At 31.9% G+C, this 24,194-nt stretch overlaps 1 protein-coding gene and 1 pseudogene across 5 annotated transcripts; both read right to left on the reverse strand.

The window, feature by feature from the left end:
* Positions 1-5,279: 5,279 nt before the first annotated feature.
* Positions 5,280-6,121, reverse strand: LOC106795265 (putative cell wall protein; annotated as a pseudogene).
* A 2,106-nt stretch (positions 6,122-8,227) lies between these two features.
* LOC100798340 (probable protein phosphatase 2C 52) lies at positions 8,228-14,460 on the reverse strand. 5 transcript variants are annotated; one of them, XM_041007489.1, is made up of 6 exons: positions 14,273-14,460; positions 11,945-12,434; positions 11,384-11,728; positions 11,185-11,302; positions 10,861-11,084; positions 8,228-8,893 (listed from the first exon to the last, which is right to left on the reverse strand). In XM_041007489.1, the coding sequence occupies exons 2-6, from the start codon at positions 12,203-12,205 to the stop codon at positions 8,426-8,428; spliced, it is 1,416 nt and encodes a 471-aa protein (XP_040863423.1). In that variant the 5' UTR covers positions 12,206-12,434; positions 14,273-14,460; the 3' UTR covers positions 8,228-8,425. The 5 variants fall into 5 exon arrangements, with proteins under 5 accessions (XP_040863423.1, XP_040863424.1, XP_040863426.1 ...); XM_041007490.1 differs by lacking the exon at positions 14,273-14,460 and adding an exon at positions 12,755-13,858; XM_041007492.1 differs by lacking the exon at positions 14,273-14,460 and adding an exon at positions 13,163-13,315.
* Between the last annotated feature and the right edge of the window lie 9,734 nt (positions 14,461-24,194).

A 24,194-nucleotide genomic window follows, 5' to 3' on the forward strand; every position in this document is an offset into this window, starting at 1 on the left:
CCCTATTTGCATGATCGAGGAGTGAAAGGGACTTACCACTTGTAGTTGTTAAGGAAGCTTGTTGAGGGTCTCCGTCAGGGCCTCTATCTGTCAGGCCAAGAGCTTGTTTTAGGTCAGCATTGCATCTTGGGTTGTGAGTTCCAGAAGGATTTTCTTTGTTGGCGTGGATGTTCAATCACAAAGGATGGCGTGATCATTGGCCGTCATGTTTTCTATCAGCTCCATTGCCTCCTCTGGTTTCTTCAACTTAATTTTTCCCCCTACGGATATGTCAAGGAGTTGCTTTGACTGTGGTCGCAGGCTATCTATGAAGATGTTTAATTGCTCAGGCTCGTTGTACCCATGTGTAGGCGTCTTTCTGAGCCTCGCTGAGTGATTCATCAGGAAATTGATGGAATGAGGATATTTCCATCTTCCCCTCGGCAGTCTTTGACTCTGGGAAGTATTTCTTCAAGAACATTTTGACAACTTCCTCCTAAGTCTGCAAGCTATTGCCTTTAAAGGAGTGTAGCCACCTTTTAGCTTCTCATGCCAAAGCAAAAGAAAAAAGATTGAGGCATATGGCATTCTCGGGAACACCAACTATCTTTACCATGTTACATATTTCTATGTAGGTGGTGAGATGGGCGTAAGGATCCTTATTCGGTAGACCGTGGAAGAGGTTTCCTTGTATCAACTGGTTGAGAGAGTGGGGATAAGATATGTTGGCCACTTGAACCTCCAGCCTTGCAATACTAGTGAAGAATTGTGAGGTAGTTGTACTAGAGTAGTCCTCTAGTGTCACTCGCCGTGCATTCTCCTCTTCCATTTGATATTAGCTTTGTGGAAAGGGTGGAGGTGAGGGTTGACTGCTCCCTTGTATTTCTTGCACTCTTCTTCTTATTGTGGTGTTGTTATGCCTACAAGTGACTTCAATTTTCGGATTTAGTGGAGCTAAATCTTTGGTTGTAATTCTATCTCGCATGCACAAGAACAAGCACTACCGTGCAAATTATAGAAGAAAAAGAATGGAGAAAAAAAATAATGAATAAAATTAAAATTGTTAAATAAAGAATAAAGAATAAGAATTAATGCTCACAAATTGAAAATGTATGGCAACCAAGTACGAAGAACAAAGTCCCCGACAACGGCACCAAAAATTTGTTAACGGTTTGGCAAGTGTATCAAATGTCCAAGTAGTAAAGACTCAGAAGTCTGAGTGTCAATTTCCACAGGGACTTTGTTTTGTACTTGCGTTGAATAATTTCCAATTTATAAGAGGAAAAGATAAAAAGAGGTAAAAGATGAGTAAAAAGAATAGTAACTAAATAGATATTAGTTGACAAAGGAAATAATAGAAAACAAAAGAATTAATAGGAAATTCAATGAGATGAGAATGTTAGGACCTAACATGTCTTATTTGCCTAAGATGTATTATTTTTTATTTTTCTCTATCAATCAGGTGTATTTATCCTACCCACATCTATTAGAATACTTGACCCTTATGTCTCACGATGGCAAGTCTATTTTATCCATTTATCTCCCAAATATCTTTGCAAAGATTCAATAGATAAAATGTATGAAGTTCTAATTCTAGATGTTTGCTTTGATGCATGGGCATAATGCAATCACTCTATGTCTCGCAATGATTTTATTAAGATACTCCTTCCTTTTAGTTCCATTAGAAATTACCCTCTGTCAAGCAATTAATTCCTAAAACTGATGCATGCAAAACCTTCCTTCTTTTCCTATTAAGAGTTACCCTCTGTCAAGCACCTAACCCCCAAAATGATGCAAGGATGAATGATGCATGAAATTAAAAGTAAGAAAGGATAATAGGAAAGAAAACACATGTTGCATTGATAAATATGAAGTGTACAATACATCTTTTGGCTTTTTAGGCCTTTGAAATCCTAACTAAGGGTTTAGCCTCTCATGGCCATAAGGGATATTACACTAGAAAAGGGGTGTATCAACTAATAGAGGAGAAGGGATTGAAAAAGGGAATAAAAAATGATGAAAGAGAAAAAAGAATTCCCTAATAGAGAGTTCTTAGACTTTAGGTGTATATTAGAGTACTGTGAGACTCGATGTATTTTTTCCTTGACTTTGTAACAGCCGTAACTTTAATAAGTAAATAAGAAAATAATAAATTAATACATAAATAAATAAGAAAAAATAAAATAAAAATTATTAGGTCATAAATTCCCACTATATAAGCCAAATGTTAACCTAGAGCAGCTTTTTGGAAAACACATTTTGTTCCTTTCTTCTTTTCTGACGCACAAGAACCCTAACAGAGCAATCAGAGGAGGAGCTCTAGAGAGCACCAGAGACGCCACCATTGCTAACAGAGAACATTTAAGCGACTACCTCGAGGTAAGGGATGAGTTACTCACGCTTGGGGATTAGAATGAACATGTGTAGGGATCCCTAGAGGATCAATTTTTGGGTTATTTTGGGGTGTTTATGAATTTAATTATGTTTTCATGTTTAATCGCGGATTGAGTGTGTTTGATGAACCAATTGGTGTTCTGTTGCGAGTTTGTTGTAAAATTGATGTGTTCTGTTGCGAGTTTGTTGTAGGATTGATGTGTTTCTCTGTTAGGTGTGTACCTTAGGAATTAGAATTCTTTATAATTAACATAAAAATTGTGTGGTGGTGATTTTGTTTATACCAGATATGTTGGCCTTTCAATCTTGTTCCTGTGCTAATGTATATTGTGTCCAGATAATTATTTTTACACCGCAGTGTATACGTGTACATATATATTGATACTGTTTTTTTTACAAACTATATATTTTATTTCACGTGGGTGATTTCTTGTCATGAAATTCATAGGTGTAGGGATTGTTGGATAATTGAATTGGCTAAAATCATTTAAAGAAATTAACTAAAGTTGTATTCACATTGTAATTAGGCATTTTCTTGATGTTGGCAACTTAGTTGAAATATATTTAAAATATAGGTATACATGTTGTTCATAGAAATCAATATGAGTATATATTTTATTGTTATATATAATTTGTATTTACTTAATAATATATTTGATATTATTGTGATTACTTTATATTAATATATATTTAATACTTTTTATATGTTATATGTGATATGTACGTTTACGTTTACGTTAATATATATATTTTGTTATATATTTTGAATATAATATACTTATATATATATTTTACGTGTATTTTATAGTTACTTGTTTATAAGCCTTGAAGTTAAATATTGTATGTTATTATTATTATGATACATTGTTATCTAATTGTTGAGTATATTTTGTAATTAGTTAGAGTGTGAAATGTTAAACTGTAGACATGAAACATGATTGTGAATGAGTGTGTGATTGATATTTGTAGAGATATTACTTGTCATGTGAGTTATGAGTTATACAGTAACCCGACCAGTGTGTACCTTGAGAGAACTTTTATGCGCAGTGTTAAAGAAAATTGTAGGATTCCTAGTTAGGATCCTGAAGGGTTAAACTATAGCGCAATTTGTTAAATATGTTTGAAATATAAGAGTAAGGTCGTGGGTATTATATAACTCATAAATAGTGTCTGCGTGCAAATAAAAAAATAATATTTTAGGGGTTGGACCTGAATCAGGAAGGTGAGGCCCAAACGGATTCTTCGGAGTCTAGGCCTTGGGGGTAAAGATACTCGGTTTGAGTGCTCCTTTAAGCCCATGTTGATCCCATGTGGTTGGGGCATTCTCGCAAAACAAAGTAACCCTGACTGGTCACCTTATGATGTTATTTAGTGAGAGTGACCGAGTATACTCATTGTGTGGTGTGCTTTGTCGTGTACTCCTAAGCGCCCCAGTGTTGTTTTTCACTGACATGGTACCACATTGCATATAGGCTTGAGTCTTAGTATAATTGTTGCATAACGCTTGTGTTTGAATTTCATTGAGTTAACAATTGTGGTTGATGTTATTTTATGGAGTGTGTAAACTTGAATGGGTGTGAATAATGTGTGCGATTTTGTGCAGTAATGTTATTTATATAAATTCAGCTTTAAGTATTATATGTTTCACATGCTCTAATGTTTTATTATATACGAATGTGATAACTCACTCCCGGTGTGTGTTTGTGTTTGGGCTGATTGCCACTTTGTTTCAGGTGAGCCTTCATATGATGAGTCACATGCTAGAGATGGAGAGACTTAGTCTGTGATAGGGATTATGATTTACTGAATGATATAATTGTGTTATACTTTTCTACTTTAGATTTTTTTTTATTTATTTAGAGTGGACGGCCTTGTTTTGAGCCGGGATAATCTTATCTTTTATTAAAAAAAGTAATATTCTATTACGTTTTCACTAAGTGGATGTGAACCTTTATCCTTTTGAATTGATTAAATTAAATGTGTTTAAAAAGAAAAATTATTAATTAATTTTGCATGTTTTTTTCCTTCTTTTATTATTATGTGTTTATAATCTTTTAATTAAATTTTGTATGATTTATTTGATTAGTTAGTTATAATTGTAAGGGTAGAGGGTGTCACAGACTTGACTCTCTTTTTATAGTTGCTGGAATGGATTAGGGTCAGCATACTCGCGCTTTGCTTGCTTAGCGCCAGTGCTGTATTCGCACTTATCGAGTGCTGCTCGCTTAGCATGAGTGCCTGTATTCGTGTTTAGCGGGCCTCTTCCTCGCTTAGCGCCAGTGCTTGTTTTCGCGCTGAAAGCGCCCTACGCGCTGAGCGCGTCTGGGGCTAGACTTTTTTTCAACTTTTTGTTTATTTTCTTCATCTTTTAAGCTTTTAATCCCTCCTTTTTTATATCTGTAAGTCATGAATAAAAAAAATCAATTCTTAATAATTAAACATAAATAACTACTTAAATAATCATTTTTAAAGATATTTTTATTATAAAAAAAAACTCATATTTAATAACTATCGGTTAAGGCCAATAGATTTGAAGCGTGATATCCGTGATGTGTTTAACTCAAGGGAATGTCTTGTCCTTGTAAATGATAACAGTTTGTGGGATATTGTCAATGTCAACATTTCTTCAGTATTTGTTACTTAAATTCAAAGTCGATCTGCATTGATTTACCTTGTGCTGAATGGCCCCCTATTAATCTATAAAGTACCCAGATATAGGGTTAGACCCTATATTCGTGCTTTTGTAAGTATTAATTATTCGATACCCTTTGCGATAACTCTTTTATTATAAATACTCCATCAATATTCATAATATCTATCATACATACGTTATTCTCTCTTTAATTTTCTTATGTCATTAGGTATTAAATAGCATACGGGTATTCATTGATCATTTTCCATGCAGTAATACATGTCCACTAATGAACAAGGAAAATGATTGAACACTAGACATTAATCTAATTAACACCTAGAGAGATGAAGAGAAAGAAAATTATAGATATATATCAGATTATATAATGTGATAAAAGAGAGAGAAAATAATACCGCCAATATAATGTACGATATGCAAAGATGTGCACCATATCACTCAAGGAACAAACACAGAACTACTTTGAAGAACAATTAAACTTACGCCACACTTAATTCAGCTTAAAACAAGACTACAAGGACAAAACAGAATGACATGGCCGTCCACGGTGATCACCATATACACCAATGTGCACATGGAGCATACTTATTTATAAGTTATGCCTAGAAAACAGAAAAAAAAAAAAAAAGAGACAAACTTAAGCAGAACCACCTTATGAACTACCATGTATTACAATCATGCATGCATGAGTTAACTCATGGAGCAGCTGGTGCTGGAACACTTCCACCACTGCCAGGAATGGGAACCTCATAACCAGGATTTGGCACAAAAGTGTCATCACCACTGCCAGGATTTGGGAACCTCATCCTCCATTTCCATAGCCACCAGGAAATGGATTTTGAGGTGTGAGGTAAAATTTAGGTAGAAATCCTACAGGTCCAAGGAGGAGGATATTGGAAGTGAGAACAAGTGCAAGGAAAAAGGAAGCTTTGGAAGCCATTTTTCAGATAAGAAAAATGCTGAAACTTGAAAGCAATTAAGGGGGGAATTGAATGACTCAGGTGTGTGTTTAATTTGGTTTTTCACTTTTGTCTGTGTTGAAGACTTAAGGGAGGGAGATGCATTATTTATACGATTCCTTTGTTCTACAGTGTGGAGTGAACTTTGGCGGTGAGTAAAGTGTACTTCATGAGCAAGGGTAATGTGAATGAGATGCATAGAGATTGGGATCACTTGGTAGTTGAACATTTTTTTTGTACTTGGTTTTATTACTTACTATTTGTGGAAGAGGGTCACCAGTGTTATAGCGGCCACTAAATGGAGCTTTCACGTGGGCTGATTTATGCACCGTAATATGTAGAAAACTTGGAATTGGTTTTACCTTTCATTTTTTATGCTAGACACTGGTTAACTTTCCCTGGATTCATCGTTAAATTTAATTTATCTATTTTAGAAATAGATATCATAAATTTTAATTTTATTTAAATTAATTCCTAAATTTTACCTCTTTTACACATAAACACCCAAATTTCAATTTCATCTCAATTATTTCTTAAAATTTATCTCTTTCATAAATAATCTCTTATATTGAATTGAATTTTTTTTACAATCAATATTAAATTGAAATTAAATCACTTGACAAAATAAATCTCAACATGTTTGGAGGAGCAACATGAAGATGATGTAAAGACGATTAATATTTCACTTTAAAGTAGAGCAACTTTAATTTGTATTACTTATGTTTTTTTCACTTTTTTTATGTGATTTTTTGTTGTCCAGTGGACAACCAAGCACATGCTATATATCAAGGTAATAAATTTTCAATTATGATTAGTGAACAAGTCGCCCGAAATACTTATAAAAACTGTTTTTTATTTATTTTTTATTCATTTACCTCTCAATACTGCTATTAATGTAACAATATACTCCAATTTTAATTTATCTTTTACATTTCAACTATTACATATATAACATACGTGCATACTCTAATTTTAATTATTTAGAATAGTACAACTACGTTATATATTTTTTATAGGAAACTACTACTTATATATTAGAAATAAGAAATGTTGACTTCTGCTAGTAATTATAATAATTATCTGACACAACTCCAAAATTCTATATCAGTCATGATGTAATGTAAGCAAAATATGCAGGAACAGCTTTTCTGCACAGGAAAAAGTGTAAATTTTCATCATTGGAGTTGCATAGACCACATCACAAATAATGCATGGCAGAATCTGAATAAGGTGAGTTGAAGTTCAAGAAGACAGGTCGCGCTCATGTTCTCAACTCTGACTGTCGGAATTTATACCAGTCGAAATGCTTGCATTATAAGCGTACGTGCACAATTTTAAATATACAAACTAAAATAAACTCTTCGGATCATCATTTTATTAAACATACATTAACCCCAAAATTATGAAAACACTACAGTCATTTTTAAGAATTATAAATGTTAATAGTAACAAAGTGATACTCTCTTTAATTATTTTTTTATAAGAATGTTTTAATCCTTTTTGTAAGAAACAAACCAAAGTGGTACTTGATAAAAACTAATTAGTTAAAAATCAAGAAGAGATGTTTATGAATTAGGAAATACTCAAACTTAAAAATAAAAAAAATCAATCATATGGGTAAACGTTACTTTTACGTTAATCTCCTCCTTGTAAATGTAAATCATGAATCATGACTATAAGCAGCTTTTTGGGCCAATCATCATTGGTCATGGTTCAGTGTATGAGCCTTTCAATCATAACTTTCAAGTGTTGCCTCAATAATTAATGGACAATCATAACTCTCCAAGGTTACCCCAGTTATCATTAGCTGGCAACACCAAAGGTCACAGCTTGAATCGTGTCAAGTATGATACATTTCAACCAAGATTAGCTGGAATATCTTAGACTTGGAGCAAGAATATATATCTCAATGAAAGTCTAACGTTATTAACGCCTTGCATCATGCTGAAATCAATTACTTTTTGTGGTTGTTTAAGCTTAAACTATCTCCAATGAGGATTGTATATGAAATTCTTAAATTTAAGAACCAATTCTGATACAATTTCCCGATTAAGCAATTGATTTGATAGTTCAAACATTCTTACTGCATGTTTGGTTCTCCGTCCAAATTGTTGTCACAGAAATTTCAGGATAAATCCAACAGTCGAATGCAAAATGAAGTATCCTAATCAGTTGACAAAATTGCATTTGGCCTTACCAATATTTAGCCAAACATGATCTTAAAAACTGTTTGACAATTGTAGAATTCATTTTAAAGATTGTAGGGCTTACCAAAAATAAGTTAGCAACTCCAGCAGTTACACCATCGAAGATGCATAGTTTTATACAAGTAATTAGCCAACCAAAGAGCATCAAAATGATACCCCTTGCAGAAAACTTTTCTTTCTTGAATTCATTGTTGTGCCAAGTATTACAATAAACGGTCCTCATGAAATCAACAAATTCAAGAGTTTGGCCCTTCTTCGGAAAATCTAGGAAGTTGGACTAGTGAGTTTACACGAGTGACCCCTTCCAAACCTGACCAGTTTTGATCATCAGCTGATGATGTTGCATCTTCAACAACATCAACAGATAGTGCTCCATTTGTCTCATTTTCTTCTGAGGATCTCACAGTGAAGTTCCTTTGCAATGATGGCTCAGACTTTTGTCCATCATCTGACTCAATGGGGTTACCCGAATGGTTGCTCTGGATGGTTGCAGAAGAAAAGCCTTGTTCCTCATAATCAGATTCTGAGTCCATTTTCCCATCCAAAAATAAGCATACTACAGCACAGTCATCCATCTTTGATGTAGGGTATTTGAGTTTCCACTCCCTAGCAGCAGAATCTACCAGAATTCTTGCCGCTGATGATCGCGTTGGCGCTGATGATACTATCTCAACCACCTCCTCGTTGCTTAAAACATCCCATACCTGCACAAAACTTCAAGACAATTAGTTACCCTTCTGGAGAAAATGGAAGCTTGACAATCAATAATATGGTGCTCTAAGAATCTTATTCAGTAATGAAATATAAACAGTTTTATCGGGTGTCGAAGGAAGTACCATGCTATGGTTGGTGTGATGAACTGTTTTGAGGAGAAAATCAAGCAGTTGTTTCAGATTTAACTTAGGCAATGAATATTTTTATCCTGACCAAAATTGGCTGGGTAACAGAAAATTCTTTGCCATATGTTGCACATTGCAAAATATCTAGTGTTCTTATTTGAAGGCTAGTTAAAGTGCCACTGTTAGAAGTCTAAAGACTTAAGTTCTGATGCCTTTCAGACAGACCTAAACATGACAGAATTATGCAATTCAAAAAGGGTGGCAAAAAAACATCAGTCATGTACTAATTTAAATGTGTATTTTGCAAACCAAAGAGTTGCTGGCTTATTTCAACTTGTGCAAAATCAGATAAGAGCATGTAAGTCTTCTCAGATTGCCAAACCTGGGAAAGACATGTTCTTATTTGAAGGCTAGTTAAAGTGACACTGTTAGAAGTCTAAAGACTTCTGTTAGGCTCTTGCACTATAATGGGTAAATTTACACTGAAAATTACCATAATGGATAGATTTTAAAAAAATTAGGAAAATGGTAAATTGCCTTCTTGCACCATAATGGGAAAATTTACACTGAAAATTAGCATAATGGGTAGATTTTAAAAAAAATTACAAAGATGGATAAATTGTGTTCTTGCACCATAATGGGTAAATTTACACCAAAAATTACCATAATGGATAGATTTTAAAAAAATTATAAAAATGGATAAATTATACTTTTAAGTACAATTTCACTTTAAAGAAAAAGAAATGGTATTTCAAAGTATAATTTTAATTTTCTAAAAAATTTTACACTGAAACCTATACTATTATACGATTTCAGTTTTTTTTTTTTAATTTAATGTTGAAATCGTATTCCAACTCACGATTTCAACATGTTTATTTTTTATTATTAAAAATAATTGAAATCGTATTTTATCACACGATTTCAGTTCTTACTGGAAAAAAATTAAATAAATTAAAAGTAAAATCATATTTTAATATACAATTATATTAAAGTACAATTGATCCATTTTGGTAATTTTTTTAAAAAATACTCGTTACGGCATATTTTTTAAATATACCCATTTACGTAATTAATCCCCTCTGTTGCCTTTCAGACACAGACCTAAACATGACAGAATTATGCAATTCGAAAAGCATGGCAAAAAACATCAGTCATATACTAATTTAAATGTGTATTTTGCAAACCAAACAGTGGCTAGCCTATTTTCAACTCGTGCAAAATCAGATATGAGCATGTAAGTCTTGTCATATAGCCAAACCTGGCAAAGACATGTTTCTCAAGATTCCACATGTCATCCATATGAGTGAAGCTCTCAAGATTCCACTCAATCAAATTAAAGAATAAATAAATAAACAGCAGAATGGAAAAAAGCAGGGAGATAGAATTTAGAACAGAAAAATGCAATCAGTTGGCACATTTGACTAGTCATTTGTTTCTTCATATTGAAGAAATACCATTGTGTAAATTTTACATCTAAAATGCTCAAAGGCTAGGTAATCCAACTGTTACGCTGCTAATTGACAAACCATGTCAAGATTGCTAAAAATTCTGTTCTACTCAATAGTTGGTTTCAAAGCCACGTCACAGTTGCCTCCATATAACCATATGGTTAATCATATGCCATAATTTATTACTAATTATTACTATTTACTAATTTGAACTTTTGCCTACACTGATCACTTTTTTTTTTTTCTATCACAGCTTGACCTGGTGTGATGAGTTCTTCATGGCAATCACAACTCTCTACTAACCAACACAAACTAACTTCAAAATTGCAAAGTAAAATTTGATCAAACAAATAAAGAAATGGAAATGTGATTGAAAATTCTTACCCCATCTGAGGCAAGAATAATGAACTGATCTCTGTCCGTAAGCTGCCGGTGAGAAAATTCAGGTATAGAAATCACACCATACTCCTTCAAGCAGAAATCTCCAAATGCTCTAGCCATGGCTAATCCTGGTGCATCATCAAAGGGCAACCACACCCTAGGCACTTCAGGCTCATCTTGCAAAGCAAATACCCTACCTTTGCACTTCTTAATTCTCTCTGCTTCCCCTATAAGAATTTCCAACCAATTTTGAATCAAGTTAAATCTAGACAAAAGCATATATTCAGCGGAGAGGATAAATGATGATGGCATATTAGTATGACACACTTGGCAAATCAGGCTTCAAATCAACAGTCAACTGAATAGCCACAATGGAGTCATTGCTATCCTTGGATCCCATGATTGCTCGAGAATCCCCGATATAGCCCATGAACAGATTCGAACCCTGGTAAGATTAGAAATTAAGAAAACTGAAAAAGAATGGGAAACAAACATAAGTGTAGATGTTGTTCTTTTATTTAACTACCTGCTTCACTATAGTCACAGCAGTGCTCCCACTACAGAAGCAATCCAGATTCGGATGAGACCTGAGCTCTTTGTCCATAGCCTTGTATGCCTTCATGAAAGCTTCCCTCCATGTCGAGTTCAGTTTATCCTCCGCAGAGCAATCCTTCTCAGAGTCTCCACTATCAGGTTTTACATTCCCTTTGAAGCAAGTTTTACCTGACCCATTTCGCTTCGATTCATTAGAATGCAAAGATGAAACTAGCTTAGTTGGCAAGGCATCCCTCACTTTGCGCGCAACTAGATGACCATGTGGACCATGGCCATCAAAGACACCACAAAAGATAGTATCTTCAGACATGAAATCCTGCACAAACACAGATCCAGAATAGAATGTCAATGTCTATAATTAACCGAGTCTCTTCAATCAGAGAGTAATGCATCATCCTCAATAAATGCATGTTTGGTTTAGCTTAAACAATTGCTTATTTTTCGTAGTTTCCCAGAAGAGTCTTTGAAACAAAAACGTCTACTTCTCCAAAATTAATCTCAGCTTAACATGAAACAAGATGTAGATTCTTACCTCCCACACAATCATTGCATCCTGATTAATACCCTTGCGGCCCTGCTGTGTAAATATGCATGAACTGCGGCTCTTTCCATTGGTGAAAATTCTGTTAGGTAAGGATGGTAAATGGTGGAGAGAAATAACATGATCAGAGAATGTTCTCCTTGTTCTCTTTTGCCCACAGCATCCAGTTTCTAAGCAAGATGGAGACACCATGTCTCCATTGCTCTTGCTGCTACAAGTACTCCTACTGCTTGTTGAGACACAACAACCCATTTTCTCAGCTACAGAATGCAGACATCTGATGAGTATAAGGCCATGTTGCTCCTTTTTAAGCCGTGGATCTCACATAAATTGCTGAGATAGCAAGTCTGGTCGACTAAGCACACAATCCTTGATTCCAGATATACTTTCAGCTCAAAAAATATAAGCCACTTTACAACTCAGAAAAATGGGGGCTTTCCTTAGCAGTCAAATTCAAAATATTATGCAATGATGAAACCAGCTGAAACACACGAAAACAAGTGGCTATAATAAATTAATATAGGGTCTCGAAAAATCTAGCCATTGTGACAAATAAAAGGGGGAAATAAAGGCTCAGCAAAACAAGTTATTATATGAATTAAAAAAAACACCACAGCATGTGAATAAGGAATAGAATATACTAAAAATCTGTCCCAACATTGACAGCATCAAAATGAAGACTTTGAAATAATTTAGTCCAGAAACTTCGCATTAAAAACTGAACCTAACAAGAACACAAAAGCAGAACACAATAGATCATGTCCCGTTTGCATGTTTCAAACGGGTCTATAGACTCTATACCCCAAAAATTCTGCCTTCTTCTTTTCACTAAACATAGATCGCCATTAGATCAAATAAATATCAAGGCCAGTGATCTCCAATTGCACGCCGCAACACAACTGATATATTCTATTCAATGAAAAGCTTCTATCAAACCTTCACTTTCTAAATTCAAAACAACCCCAGAATAAAAAATTAATGAATAAATATTTAAATAAGACTAGTGGTAGAAGGAGAACAAAGGAACACCTTGATTTAAAAAGAAAAACCAAAAACACCAAAAGCAAAAGAAGAACAAGAACGTCTAAGAAGTAGAGAAACAAATAAATGTACTTGAACCCACAAATCTGAAAGTGAATGAAATTAAACACAAGAACAAAAGCATTTAGTTACAAAAATATGATTTCCCATGCCCTTTTCCTAGTTTACCTCTGCAACCACAAAGCATAAACTTGGACAATTCAGAGGGAGAAAGAAAAAAAAAAGTGGGTATAAAGCAAGAAAATCAGTACAACTACAAAAAAAGTCTGGTTTCCCACTACACAGAAATACGAGAAGAGATAAAGTGAAAACCCCAAAAGCAGAAAAGGACGAAAGAGACTACGATCTTGTTAAAAAAGAATCAAAGAGAGACCAAAAAAGCGCATAGGAGATCAAGTAAACGTTACGTAATATATCATATTCATATATAGCCCCCAACAAAAAAAAACGATAGTAAATTAACAAATGACTAATTGTCCCCATGAAAAAATAAGGGTCAAACCAACCAAAAAACAGAAAAACAACGTAGCAGAAGAAATCAGATAAATGTGAGTAGGAAAGATATGAATATGGCATGGAAAAAATAAAAAGTAAAAATAAATTTTAAAAAATAAAAACTCCCTCTGACATGACACCACCGAAAGTATATACAGAGGAAAAAGGGTGAAAATTCTCTTGAATTTTGAGAAACTCCAGAAACTGAACCAACTCATAGAACAAAGTGAGTGGGAGTAAGTAACAAAGCTGAAAACCACATGACCAAAAAGAACTAAAAAAAAAAACACACTTTAACCGTCTCTGTTGTTAAAAACTAAGGCAGAAGACAGAACCTAAACCCAAAAAGGTGATAACCAATAAGTGAAATCATAAACAAAAGAAAAAGAAAAAGAGAAAACTAAGCATACAGGGATGCGGATCCTCCATTGCTAGTTGTACTAAGCACAAGTGATAGAGGTGCAAGCAACCTGTCTGATGATCCTTTACATGGAATTGGAGATCATATGACTAAGGGGATGAAGCAAGCAAGAGAAAGAAGACTAATGTGAATTAAGAGTTACACCTGATTATATCACTTTCGTATGCTCTGATACCAAATGATAAGTGAACACTAGGATCTTCTTAAAAACAATATAACACAAAAAGGAATTTGACCCTAACCGCAAAAAAACAAACTCATACCCACTAGCGGAACAAGTGCAACTAAACACGGAAAGAAGAAGAAATGGCGATTTTGAAAGTTCAGAAGATGGGAAATGGTAGAAGTAGAAGATTCATCACCTTTCTCAGAATGCAGAAAGTTAAGGTTGTGGAACAGAGAAGATGAGAGTTGGAGTGAGAGGGAGAATAGAAAGAGAAAGGGAGTGAAAGATAGAGAAGGTTTGGGTATTAATAAGGAAAGGTAGTGTGGATGATGAGGGTAGTGGTGCTGCATTCATTGCAAAAGCAGAACAGACAGAAGAGCATAAAGATTAAAGAAAGAGAGAGGGTGAATAAAGGAAAGGGTTGAGGTAAAAAAGAAAAAGTTAATTTGTTGAGAAGTACTATAAATGAATTTGGATAAAAAAAACATTTATTATTAACTAATTCACTAACATTTAATTAATTAATTTCATTTAGAATTAAATTTATAGTATTTTTTCATAATTATCCCTAACATTTATAAGAGATACTTTTAATTTTTTAAAATATTTTTATTACGTTTAATTCATTTAATCTCTCTCATCATTAATATGATTATTGTTTTAGTTTTTATGTTTAATGGCACATCTTATACTATCATTATTTTGTGAGTTTTTTCAACTAAATTTTATTATTTAAGTTTTTAATTTTACCTATTTCATCACACAAATTTTTTATTTTTCATATTTTATTACTATGTTAATAACAAAACAACGTTATTTCAAAAAAAAATAACTAACTTCTTTTTATGGCAGGTTAGTGTCGATAAAATGTGTAAAAATTAAAAAGTTAAACGATAAAATTTACAAAAATTAAACTTTGATGATAAAAATAAATATAAAAAATTAGAGTTGAATTATAAATTGTGCAAATAAAACTATTTATTTTTTGGAAGTAGAGATGTATAATCAAATTAAGATTTCTAAAGTGTTCTTTTATACAAGAGAAAATTAAACTCTAATAAGACATTACTGTATTTTATTTTTACTATTTATTGAACTTGAGAAAATAACTCATAATTAAAAATATTTTTATAAAAATTAATTAATATAGACATTTTAAATTAGGTCATAAAGAAAAATAATTTATTATCGTCTCATATTTTCAGTAACCAAAATGTTTTAACGAAAGTATCGTATAAAATACTTCAATGATTCCTATCTTTCCACGATCCGAAGAATGGAAGAAAGATTGAACTTCGCCTTTTTCATCTCACACTGTTCCATTCCTTCCGTCTACTCTAGAGAATCTATATTGTAACAGGATTAAAATCATATTTAATAAAAGAAGCTAATGTTTGAAGAAATAACTGATAACTGACATTAATAATAATAATAATAATAATAATAATAATAATAATAATAATAATAATAATAATAATAATAATAATAATAATAATAATAATAATAATAATAATAATAATAATAATAACAACAACAGCTAGTGAATAGTGATGCAGGAACTGTAGAGAGATTCTTTGGATGGGGACTGGGGAGTATTAGCTTACACAGCTGCAAATTGAGTTACTTGCACGCTGTGATTTATGGTTTTGTCTCTTGATATCATTTGTTGTCTCTTACATTTACATGCAGCAAGCCAAGCAGCAACAAACAAACCAAGGCTACCTGACAACTATAGCTCGAGTTTATTCATTTATCAGGGGTAAGTATCTAAGGTCAGTAAAAATTAATAAGTTAGAAAAATTTCGTAAGTTTATTTTTGATAGAAAAATAGAAAGGATCCAATTTGAGCAAGGTTCAAAAAATGATGGAAATTAGTAAAATTGTTTTGATAAAAAAAATGTAACCCAGGAATTAACCTTCTATTTGTATGATTCTTGCATAGAAAGAAAAAATGGTATGTTGTTGTTTTCTTATATGGATTGGCTCTGGTACCATGTCAGAAAGTGAGTTTTTCATGAATTTAGTTCAACTTTACAAAATCAGCTTGTAAGGTGAGGATTACTCCTCACTTATGTAGTTTATCTTAGGTGTGAGGGTTATCCCTCATTTATATATTTTAATTTAATTTTATTTTTAGTCGATGTGAGACTTGGATATTTTCCAATATCAACCATTACTCATTTTTGTTTCACCTCAACTGGTATAATCTGGTACAAGTGGGAACTATTGGACTAGAACCAAGAGGTTTGGGCACCACCACTTTATGAATATTTCATGCATTTTCAAAGCTGGTTCAGGATAAGATACACGCTTTAGGTTTTTAAAAATAATTTTTATTTAGATTTAAATATGTTTTATTTCTATTTTTTTTTTTTTTGTGATTTTGTTTTTGGCATTTCCTCCTTGTAATTACATCGGCTCTATTAAGTGGTCACTAAAATATTTTTGAATTTTTCTTTTGGTTGCTGAAAATAAAATATTATGTTTTTCAATAAATGTGGTGTGTCAAGATAACAAAGTCAATGTAATAACATAGACAAAATACACACACAAAAATAGGACCAAAAGTCAAGAAAAATTTATTAGGAATCAAATATGCATAATGACATTTTTTAGAAATAAAAAATATATTTAAGTTTTTTATTTATTATTAGTAAATTTAAATAAATTTAGAAATGAATTTAAACCCTTTTGGTGTCTTCACATCCTAAAATAACAAGCAGTTTTAAATTTTTTTAAAAAAAAAACTATCCTAATTGAATTTATGTAAGGAATTGAAAGTATCGTATGTAGGTTTCTCTTCCACCAAAATGCTGATAAGTTGAAGATCCATCAAAGAATACTAGGTTACAAGGAATAAAGCTACAAAGTACACTAGGCTACCAATTACAGTAAAATATCCATTGTATTATTCATGAACCCTTTCAATGGTTAAATATAAATATCAAAGTCAAAGTACAAATGGAATACTACAGTTGTCTCCCACTACTCAACAACTATAATGGAATACTCTAAAATTATTTCATTCTTATCTAAAAATATTTGAATTTAGTTGGGATCTTCAAATTACGTTTGGGCTTGTTGTGAGGGTTGGGCTTTGATTGCAATATGGGCCTATGAATACTCTAGGTCTCAAAAAATTTCTTTTTCCTCAAAGACTGTTGTGAGAAGAGGTGCCACGTGGAGAGTCATTGATGGTTGGTTCTGGCGGTTAGGTGGAAACTAGAAGGGAAGTTGGAAAGTCCCTGTGATATGAGGAGTCTATCTCTTGCAAGCAAACTTCTTCAGGAATATTGAGAGTTGGGAAAGGGGACGGTGATGAAGGATTCGGACCCATGTATTTATGAAGGAAGCTCACATGAAAGATCAGATGAATCTTGGCTATCTCTGGTAAAACAAGCTTATAAGCGACTGTGCCAATTCACTTTTCTACTTGATACGATCCATGGCATCGAGATAGCTTGGAATCTCACTGGGAACGAACAGAGGACTGGCGATAGAGTTGGAGTTTCAACATCAAAAGGAAAAGAAAATTGAGGAAGTTGCAAGATTAGGGCACTGGTCATAACTTTTCTTAGTTAGGTTGACTGCCCCTATCGGACACAATATGGCCTAGGTATGCAATAGTAGGCACTGCAAAACACACTTCATTAACTTAGCAAAGAATTTGTGATCCTGTAATAAATTACAAACCAATGTTAGTTGTTGTAAGTGATCAGTTAAAGAAGAACTATAAATCAAAATATCATCGAAAAACACAAGAGTAAAATGTCGTAAACAAAGTTGCAGCAGATCATTCATGGTTGCCTTGAAAGTGGTCGGGGCATTAGTTAGGCCAAATGACACCACCAAAAACTCGTAGTGTCCCTCAAACGTTCAAAAGGTTGTTTTGTGAGTATCTTCTAGGGCGACACATATCTGGTGCTAGCCTGAGTGTATGTCAATTTTTGAAAAAATGGTGGCACCATGTAACTCATCTAACAACTCATCCACAATTGGTATAAGAACTCGATCTTTAATGGTAATGGCATTTAATGCTTAGTAGTTTGCACAAAACCTCCATGTGCCATCTTTTTTGCAAACCAATAATACTGGGGATGAAAACAGGCTATGACTGGGAACTATGAGACCCTCATAGAGCATTTCGGAAATGAGTTTAGTCATAGCTTCTTTTTTAGTGTGAAGGCTTGGGGTTATGTTAGGCTTAAATTCTTAGTTTGGCCTCCACTAGCTTGGCCATACCAATGGCATGATGGATGGAAAAAGGGTTTGAGGACGGCCAATTCTCGACAAATGTCAGGAGAGAGGCCTGAAAGGAACAATTGAGAAGTGTTTTAGCATTTAGCCCGAAAACACGATTAGTAAGCTTCTCAAAGCGGTGTTAATACTTAGCCGTCATGCTATACTCGCAGAGCTTGAAAAGCTTTGCTTGGTGATTTTCATTGGACGAGGATCCCAAACAAACTTTTAAAGCACAAATAAAGGTATCCCAATTCGTGTGTTGATGGTTATGGTGCATTCATTTGAACCAATTCAAGGATTCACCTCGCATGTAAAATGCAATCATGGAAAGACGTTGCTCAAGGGGAACTTGGTAAAATGAAAAAAATTGTTCAACTTGGAACAACTAATCAAGGGGGTCTTGTCCATCAAAGAAGTTGAGTTGGAGTTTAGGAAAACGAATGGAAGGGTTGGGAGTGGTATTAAAGGATGAGCTGCTAGGGGGTGGTGGAGGGAACTAGTTATTGGAACCAAAACCTAAAGTATTGTGATGGTGAGAATGAGCTTTTGAATAGGGTGTAAGATTATGCAACGTGCCGTTAGGACCAATGTCAAAAATAGGGGATGCGTGAGGAACCCCATTGGCACTTGGTGGATTGTCCAGGTTAGTGGTAGGAGTGGAAAAAACAAGTAATGAAGCCACATTGTCAGCTAAAGAGCTGATAATACTTTGAAGTGTGTCAAAACGAGTGTCAATAGCAGAATGAAGTTTCTCATAACACATAGACTGGTGCTCTTGCATAGCATTGAGTCTATTGTTTAGAGTCTACAGGACTTCCTCAAGATTCATTTGGGATGCATGAGCGAATTAGAAAGCTCCAATGATAGGTTGAAGATCTATCGAAGAATACTAGATAACATGGAACAAAGCTACATACTACACTAGGCTACCAATTAGAGTAAAATATCCATTGTATTATTCATGAACGCTTTCAATGGTTAAATACAAATATCAGAGTCAAGACACAAATGGAATATTACAGTTGTCTCCCACTGCTCAACAACTATAGTGTAATACTTTAGAACTATTTCATTCTTATCTAAAAATCTTTGAATTTAGCTGGGGTTTTCAAATTGCATATGTGCGTGTTATGAGGGTTAGGCCTTGATTGCAACACGAGTATATCAAAAGCTCACTGCAACGACCCAAAACCTCCAACAGCAATGCATTCCCATGCCACTATTCCAACCAAACCCTAACATCCTTTCATGTCCTTCAACATAGCCTTTGTCGCCACATCCATCTCCTCGGATACCCTACCCCTGTCGTGGGAGGTGGCGACCCCACCAACTTCGACAATAAGGAGCCCCTCCTCGACGAGTTCTAGATCCACCTGGACCAAATCTAGAGCAAAATCAAATCCATAAGGACTTAGATCTAATGTTGGTAAATATTCATATACCAGAAACATGTGTCCTTTGGATGAAGCCCTTATGCGCGGTCTGAAACCTCCATCTTCGAGAAAGTTACTCGAAAGGAAATCCTGGACGATAACATCAAAGGCTGTAATCCTTCTCAGAGACAACATAGTCTATTCCTAGGTCAATAATGTCATTTCAAGTCATTTTATCATTTTATAGGCTTAATTATTAATTTGTTCTCCAAATTATTTTAAATAGTTTAATTTGGCCTCAAATTTTTAAAAGGTTCAATTTGATCCTTGAGTTCTTAAAAATGAATAAATTTAATTTCCAAACTTTTAAGAATTTGAGGACCAAATTGATTTATTTTTACAAATTTGAAGACTAAATTAAACCTTTAAAAAATTTGGAGACCAAATTAAACATTTAAAAATTTAAAATCCAAATTAAACTATCTAAAATAATTTAATAACTAAATTGATAATTAAGCCTATTTTATAATATCAACCCACTCAAAACCGTAAGCATTAAAACAGTTATAAATTCATCACCGTTCATTTTAATATATATATATATATATATATATCGGACGACAATTAATTAAATGTCCCCCAGTTAGACCACATTACAGTGATTACACAAACTTCAATCCACTCTTTATGTGCTGCTCCACGGGTGAATCATATATTTTCTTGTTCACCCTAAAATTTGCCAATTTGATGAATATGTTTGTTTGTTAAACTTTTTTAAAAGATAAATTTTGAATGAAATTAGTACTATTAATTTTAACCAGTTACTTTTACTAATTTAAAAAAGTTTCATCTTCAATTCATTTTACATGACACTTGTCCTGTGGCCATAGTAACATGGAATGGCAGGGGCACACGTGCACATGCTGTTTTTATTTGCATTTTCAAAATAAATTTAATCACAGTTAAATTACCATTTACTATCCGTAAAGGCTACGAAAGCAAGTGGACAAAATGCTCATGGAGTTAAATTAAAGCGGTTATCTGTCCCCTTTAATTTTGCCAATTTCATTCACTTTTTTATTCTTTTTAAAAAAAATTCTGAGAGCCCCAAGAAGAGGGGCCAGACAACAATAGTTTGCATAAGGAATATGGTCTACATGTTTCCCTTTGCTTTTTATATATATTTTTTGAATCATAAGGTGTTCTTGTATTTTTTTTTTTTTAGCTAGGTATTAGATTGGTCAAACACCATTATACCAACTTAGTCATATATTCCTCCCTGTTTTTTTTTTTTTTTTTTTTACGAATCTTTCGTTATTGATAAGACGGTATCGCCATAGAGCTATTTCCAAATTAAGTAAACGTAATAGTTTGTTCGGAAAAGAAAAACAGAAAGTGTCATGATTTTCTAATTCCATAGACGTGGTTCCATTAATAACATAAAAATAAATTGGAAATTAAACGAAATTCATTAGTGATCCCCTTGTGATAGTGTGTGTGAAACACCTAAAATGCAATTTTGTTTTCCCCATTGTGTACACTTTGAGTTCCGATAATACAAACTCCTATATGCAATAAAAGAGAATATATGAAGTGATAAGTATTATAAAGGAAAAACTCCAAATTAAAGTTTAAGTTTTAACCTTAAAGATTTTGTTAGGCAGGATGCCAAAAGGTGAATGAAAATAGTTATAGAAAAAAAAAAAAGCAAGATAATGAGATGGAGTAGTATATGATTTGGAATTGAATAATATATTTTATGGAATCTTGAAAAATTCTCCTCAATGTTGCTTGAATTCTTATAACATTTCTTTTGAGTACTGCTTGAATTCTTACGACATTTTAACGTAAATAACCGAGATATTATAATTATATTTTTAAATTTAGATCAATATAAATCACATCACATTTTAAGTAAAGTTATCAACTGTATAATAGTGAGTATAAATTACATCAGTATATCTTATATTAATTATTATATCATTTACTATTTTATAATTTGATAATTTTGTCTTAAAACCTGTCATTGGTTTAAAAAAATATTTTACAATAAGTTATATATTCAAGATTTTAGGCTAAAATGTAATTTTTTTTCCCATATTCTTTTAAATTCATAATTTCAGATACCTTATTTTTTAAGAGATATTTCGTGTTGCTGTATTGATTCCCAATTGTTGAAGCTCGATCTGGTACTCCCTTGCACTAGAAGTTCTTTTAAAATTTTCACGATTTTAGTGTTTTATTTTTTAATTATAATATTTCATTTTTTACTTTTAAAAATCTACAATTTTAGTTTTCATGGCCAATTTCAAACATTGACCGTGTACTTTTTTCTTCTTTTATATATAAATTAAGCTTATCAACAATTAAATAATTAAAATAAATATTTTTCATGTATTTAATAAACAAACATTTGGCCCCTAATGTTAACAAAGCACACAAATTAACAATTAAAATTGGTCTCAACAACTAAAACCACGTGTATTTTAAAAGTAAGAGATAAATATTTTAATTAAAAAATAGGAGACTTAAATTACATATTTTAAAAAAATAAGGGTGAAAATTATATTTTAGTCAAAATTTTAATTCAAAATTATTTCATGCATCCATTCATATTTATCTAAGTTAACATAATATATAATTTTAATATATATATATATATATATATATATATATATATATATATATAAATTATTATGTCACCTTCTTTTTATCGTTGTCATTATTTTTATAAAATTTGACTCAAACAATCAAGATGATATATAATTAAAATTTAACCGTTAGCTTGATATAAATCACATTTTATATAAAGTGATTGATGATGTAATAGTTGATTATATTTGTGTCTTTCTTGCTCAGCTAGTAATTCTAGATAAAAGTATAAAAAAATATATTTTTAAAATGTTTTACTAATAAAATGAAATTAAATATAAAAAGGTGTTTAAAACATTAGGTTTTAAATAAATTAAAAAAATTAGTTTAATTAGTATAATATCATCATAATATTAATTTATAAATATCTATGATATTAGATATTGTTTAAAAAAATTTGAGTATTAGTAAATAATTAAATAAAAAATTATCTTTTTATTAAATAATTAATTGAAAAGAAAATAATAAGAATTAAATACTTTTTAGTTCCTCCATCAAATACTGTATAAAATACTTTTTATTAAACAGTAAAAAAAAATTAAAGGCAAATGTCATAAAATAAGAGAAGGGTATAATATGTTTTTATTTCTCATAATATCTCACTATTTAAATTATAGTCCTTCTAAAAATTTAATACTTTTTAGTTCATAAATTTATTAAAAGTGATTTGGTTTTTGTTTCCTATATATTAGGAACTAAAATAAGTGTCTTGTCAAAATGTAAATATTAAAGAATATATATATATTTATAGAAACTAAGACCTAATTTTGAATATTGTGAGAAATTAAAAATATATTTTACTCATAAAGTTATATGTCTATATAAGAAAGAAAATAAATATAGAAGTGTTTTGATTTAAATAAATATTGAATTCATTTCATTATAAAAGAAAATGAGTATTGGAAATTATGTTATGAAGGTGGATTATGGGTCTGTTTTTTTTCCAATAAAATTACAAAATTCACACAACTTAATATAATATATGTTATTGAGATTAATTGAATTTTGATCATACATTTTATTCATGTTATATTATTTTTTTGTCACCAAAATATTTACTCACGTTGTTTACTTAACTTTAAAGCAAGAATAAACTCAATAAGTGTAACTCATTTGGTAGTATATGTTGAGTTTATGTGAAAAAAATCTGGGTTCCATTCATGTAAAATATACTCTTGGGAAAAAAATTATAAACTTTAGATGCGATTAAGTCATAAACCAATGATTAGTCTTATAGTCGGCTTAAAGGATTAAAACTTGTAAAGATACTTTAGAGTTAAAAAAAACCAAAAATCTTAATTATGAGTTTCAAAACAAAAACAAGAATAAATATAATCCAAAAAACTACACACCCAATTAATTTAATCAAATAATGTTCTAAGATTACAAATATAAAACATTTTAGTCTTGCACCCATTTTAATTATTATTTTTTAAGACAAATTTGAGTTACTAATAATTTTGTAATTACTAAATTGGTATAAATTTACTTTTGTAAAAACTAATTATATAATTTTTTAGAGATGACATATATCTTTCTTAAATTATTGATTAAGTTAAAACTAGGGATGGATCTATGGGGAAAGCATGGCCTTTCCCCTGCCCTCTCTTCCTTTTGATCTTTTATGTACACATAAAAAAATACTGGAAAATGTATGAAAAAATAGGTTTTTTAGTTGTTGTTTTCTTTTTTTAATAGTGAATCATACCTTTAGTTCAATAAATAAAATTAATAAATATATTTTTAATTTATTATATATTAAATAATTATTTATTAAAAGTTAGATATTTAAATAATTGTGTAAAAAAAATTGACTCTCTTTAATATACTATTGGATCTATCCGTGATTAG

This window comes from Glycine max, chromosome 12 (genome assembly GCF_000004515.6).
Source record: "Glycine max cultivar Williams 82 chromosome 12, Glycine_max_v4.0, whole genome shotgun sequence".
Taxonomy (NCBI): Eukaryota; Viridiplantae; Streptophyta; class Magnoliopsida; order Fabales; family Fabaceae; genus Glycine; species Glycine max.

Bases quoted from the DNA above. Each gene is read 5' to 3' on its own strand.
- LOC100798340 (XM_041007489.1), bottom strand. From the start codon at position 12,205: ATGGGTTGTTGTGTCTCAACAAGCAGTAGGAGTACTTGTAGCAGCAAG. The intron at 11,303-11,383 runs GTAGTTAAATAA...TAATCTTACCAG, and splicing joins CTGTGACTATAGTGAAGCAG to GGTTCGAATCTGTTCATGGG. The intron at 11,085-11,184 runs GTGTGTCATACT...AAATTCTTATAG, and splicing joins TTTGAAGCCTGATTTGCCAA to GGGAAGCAGAGAGAATTAAG.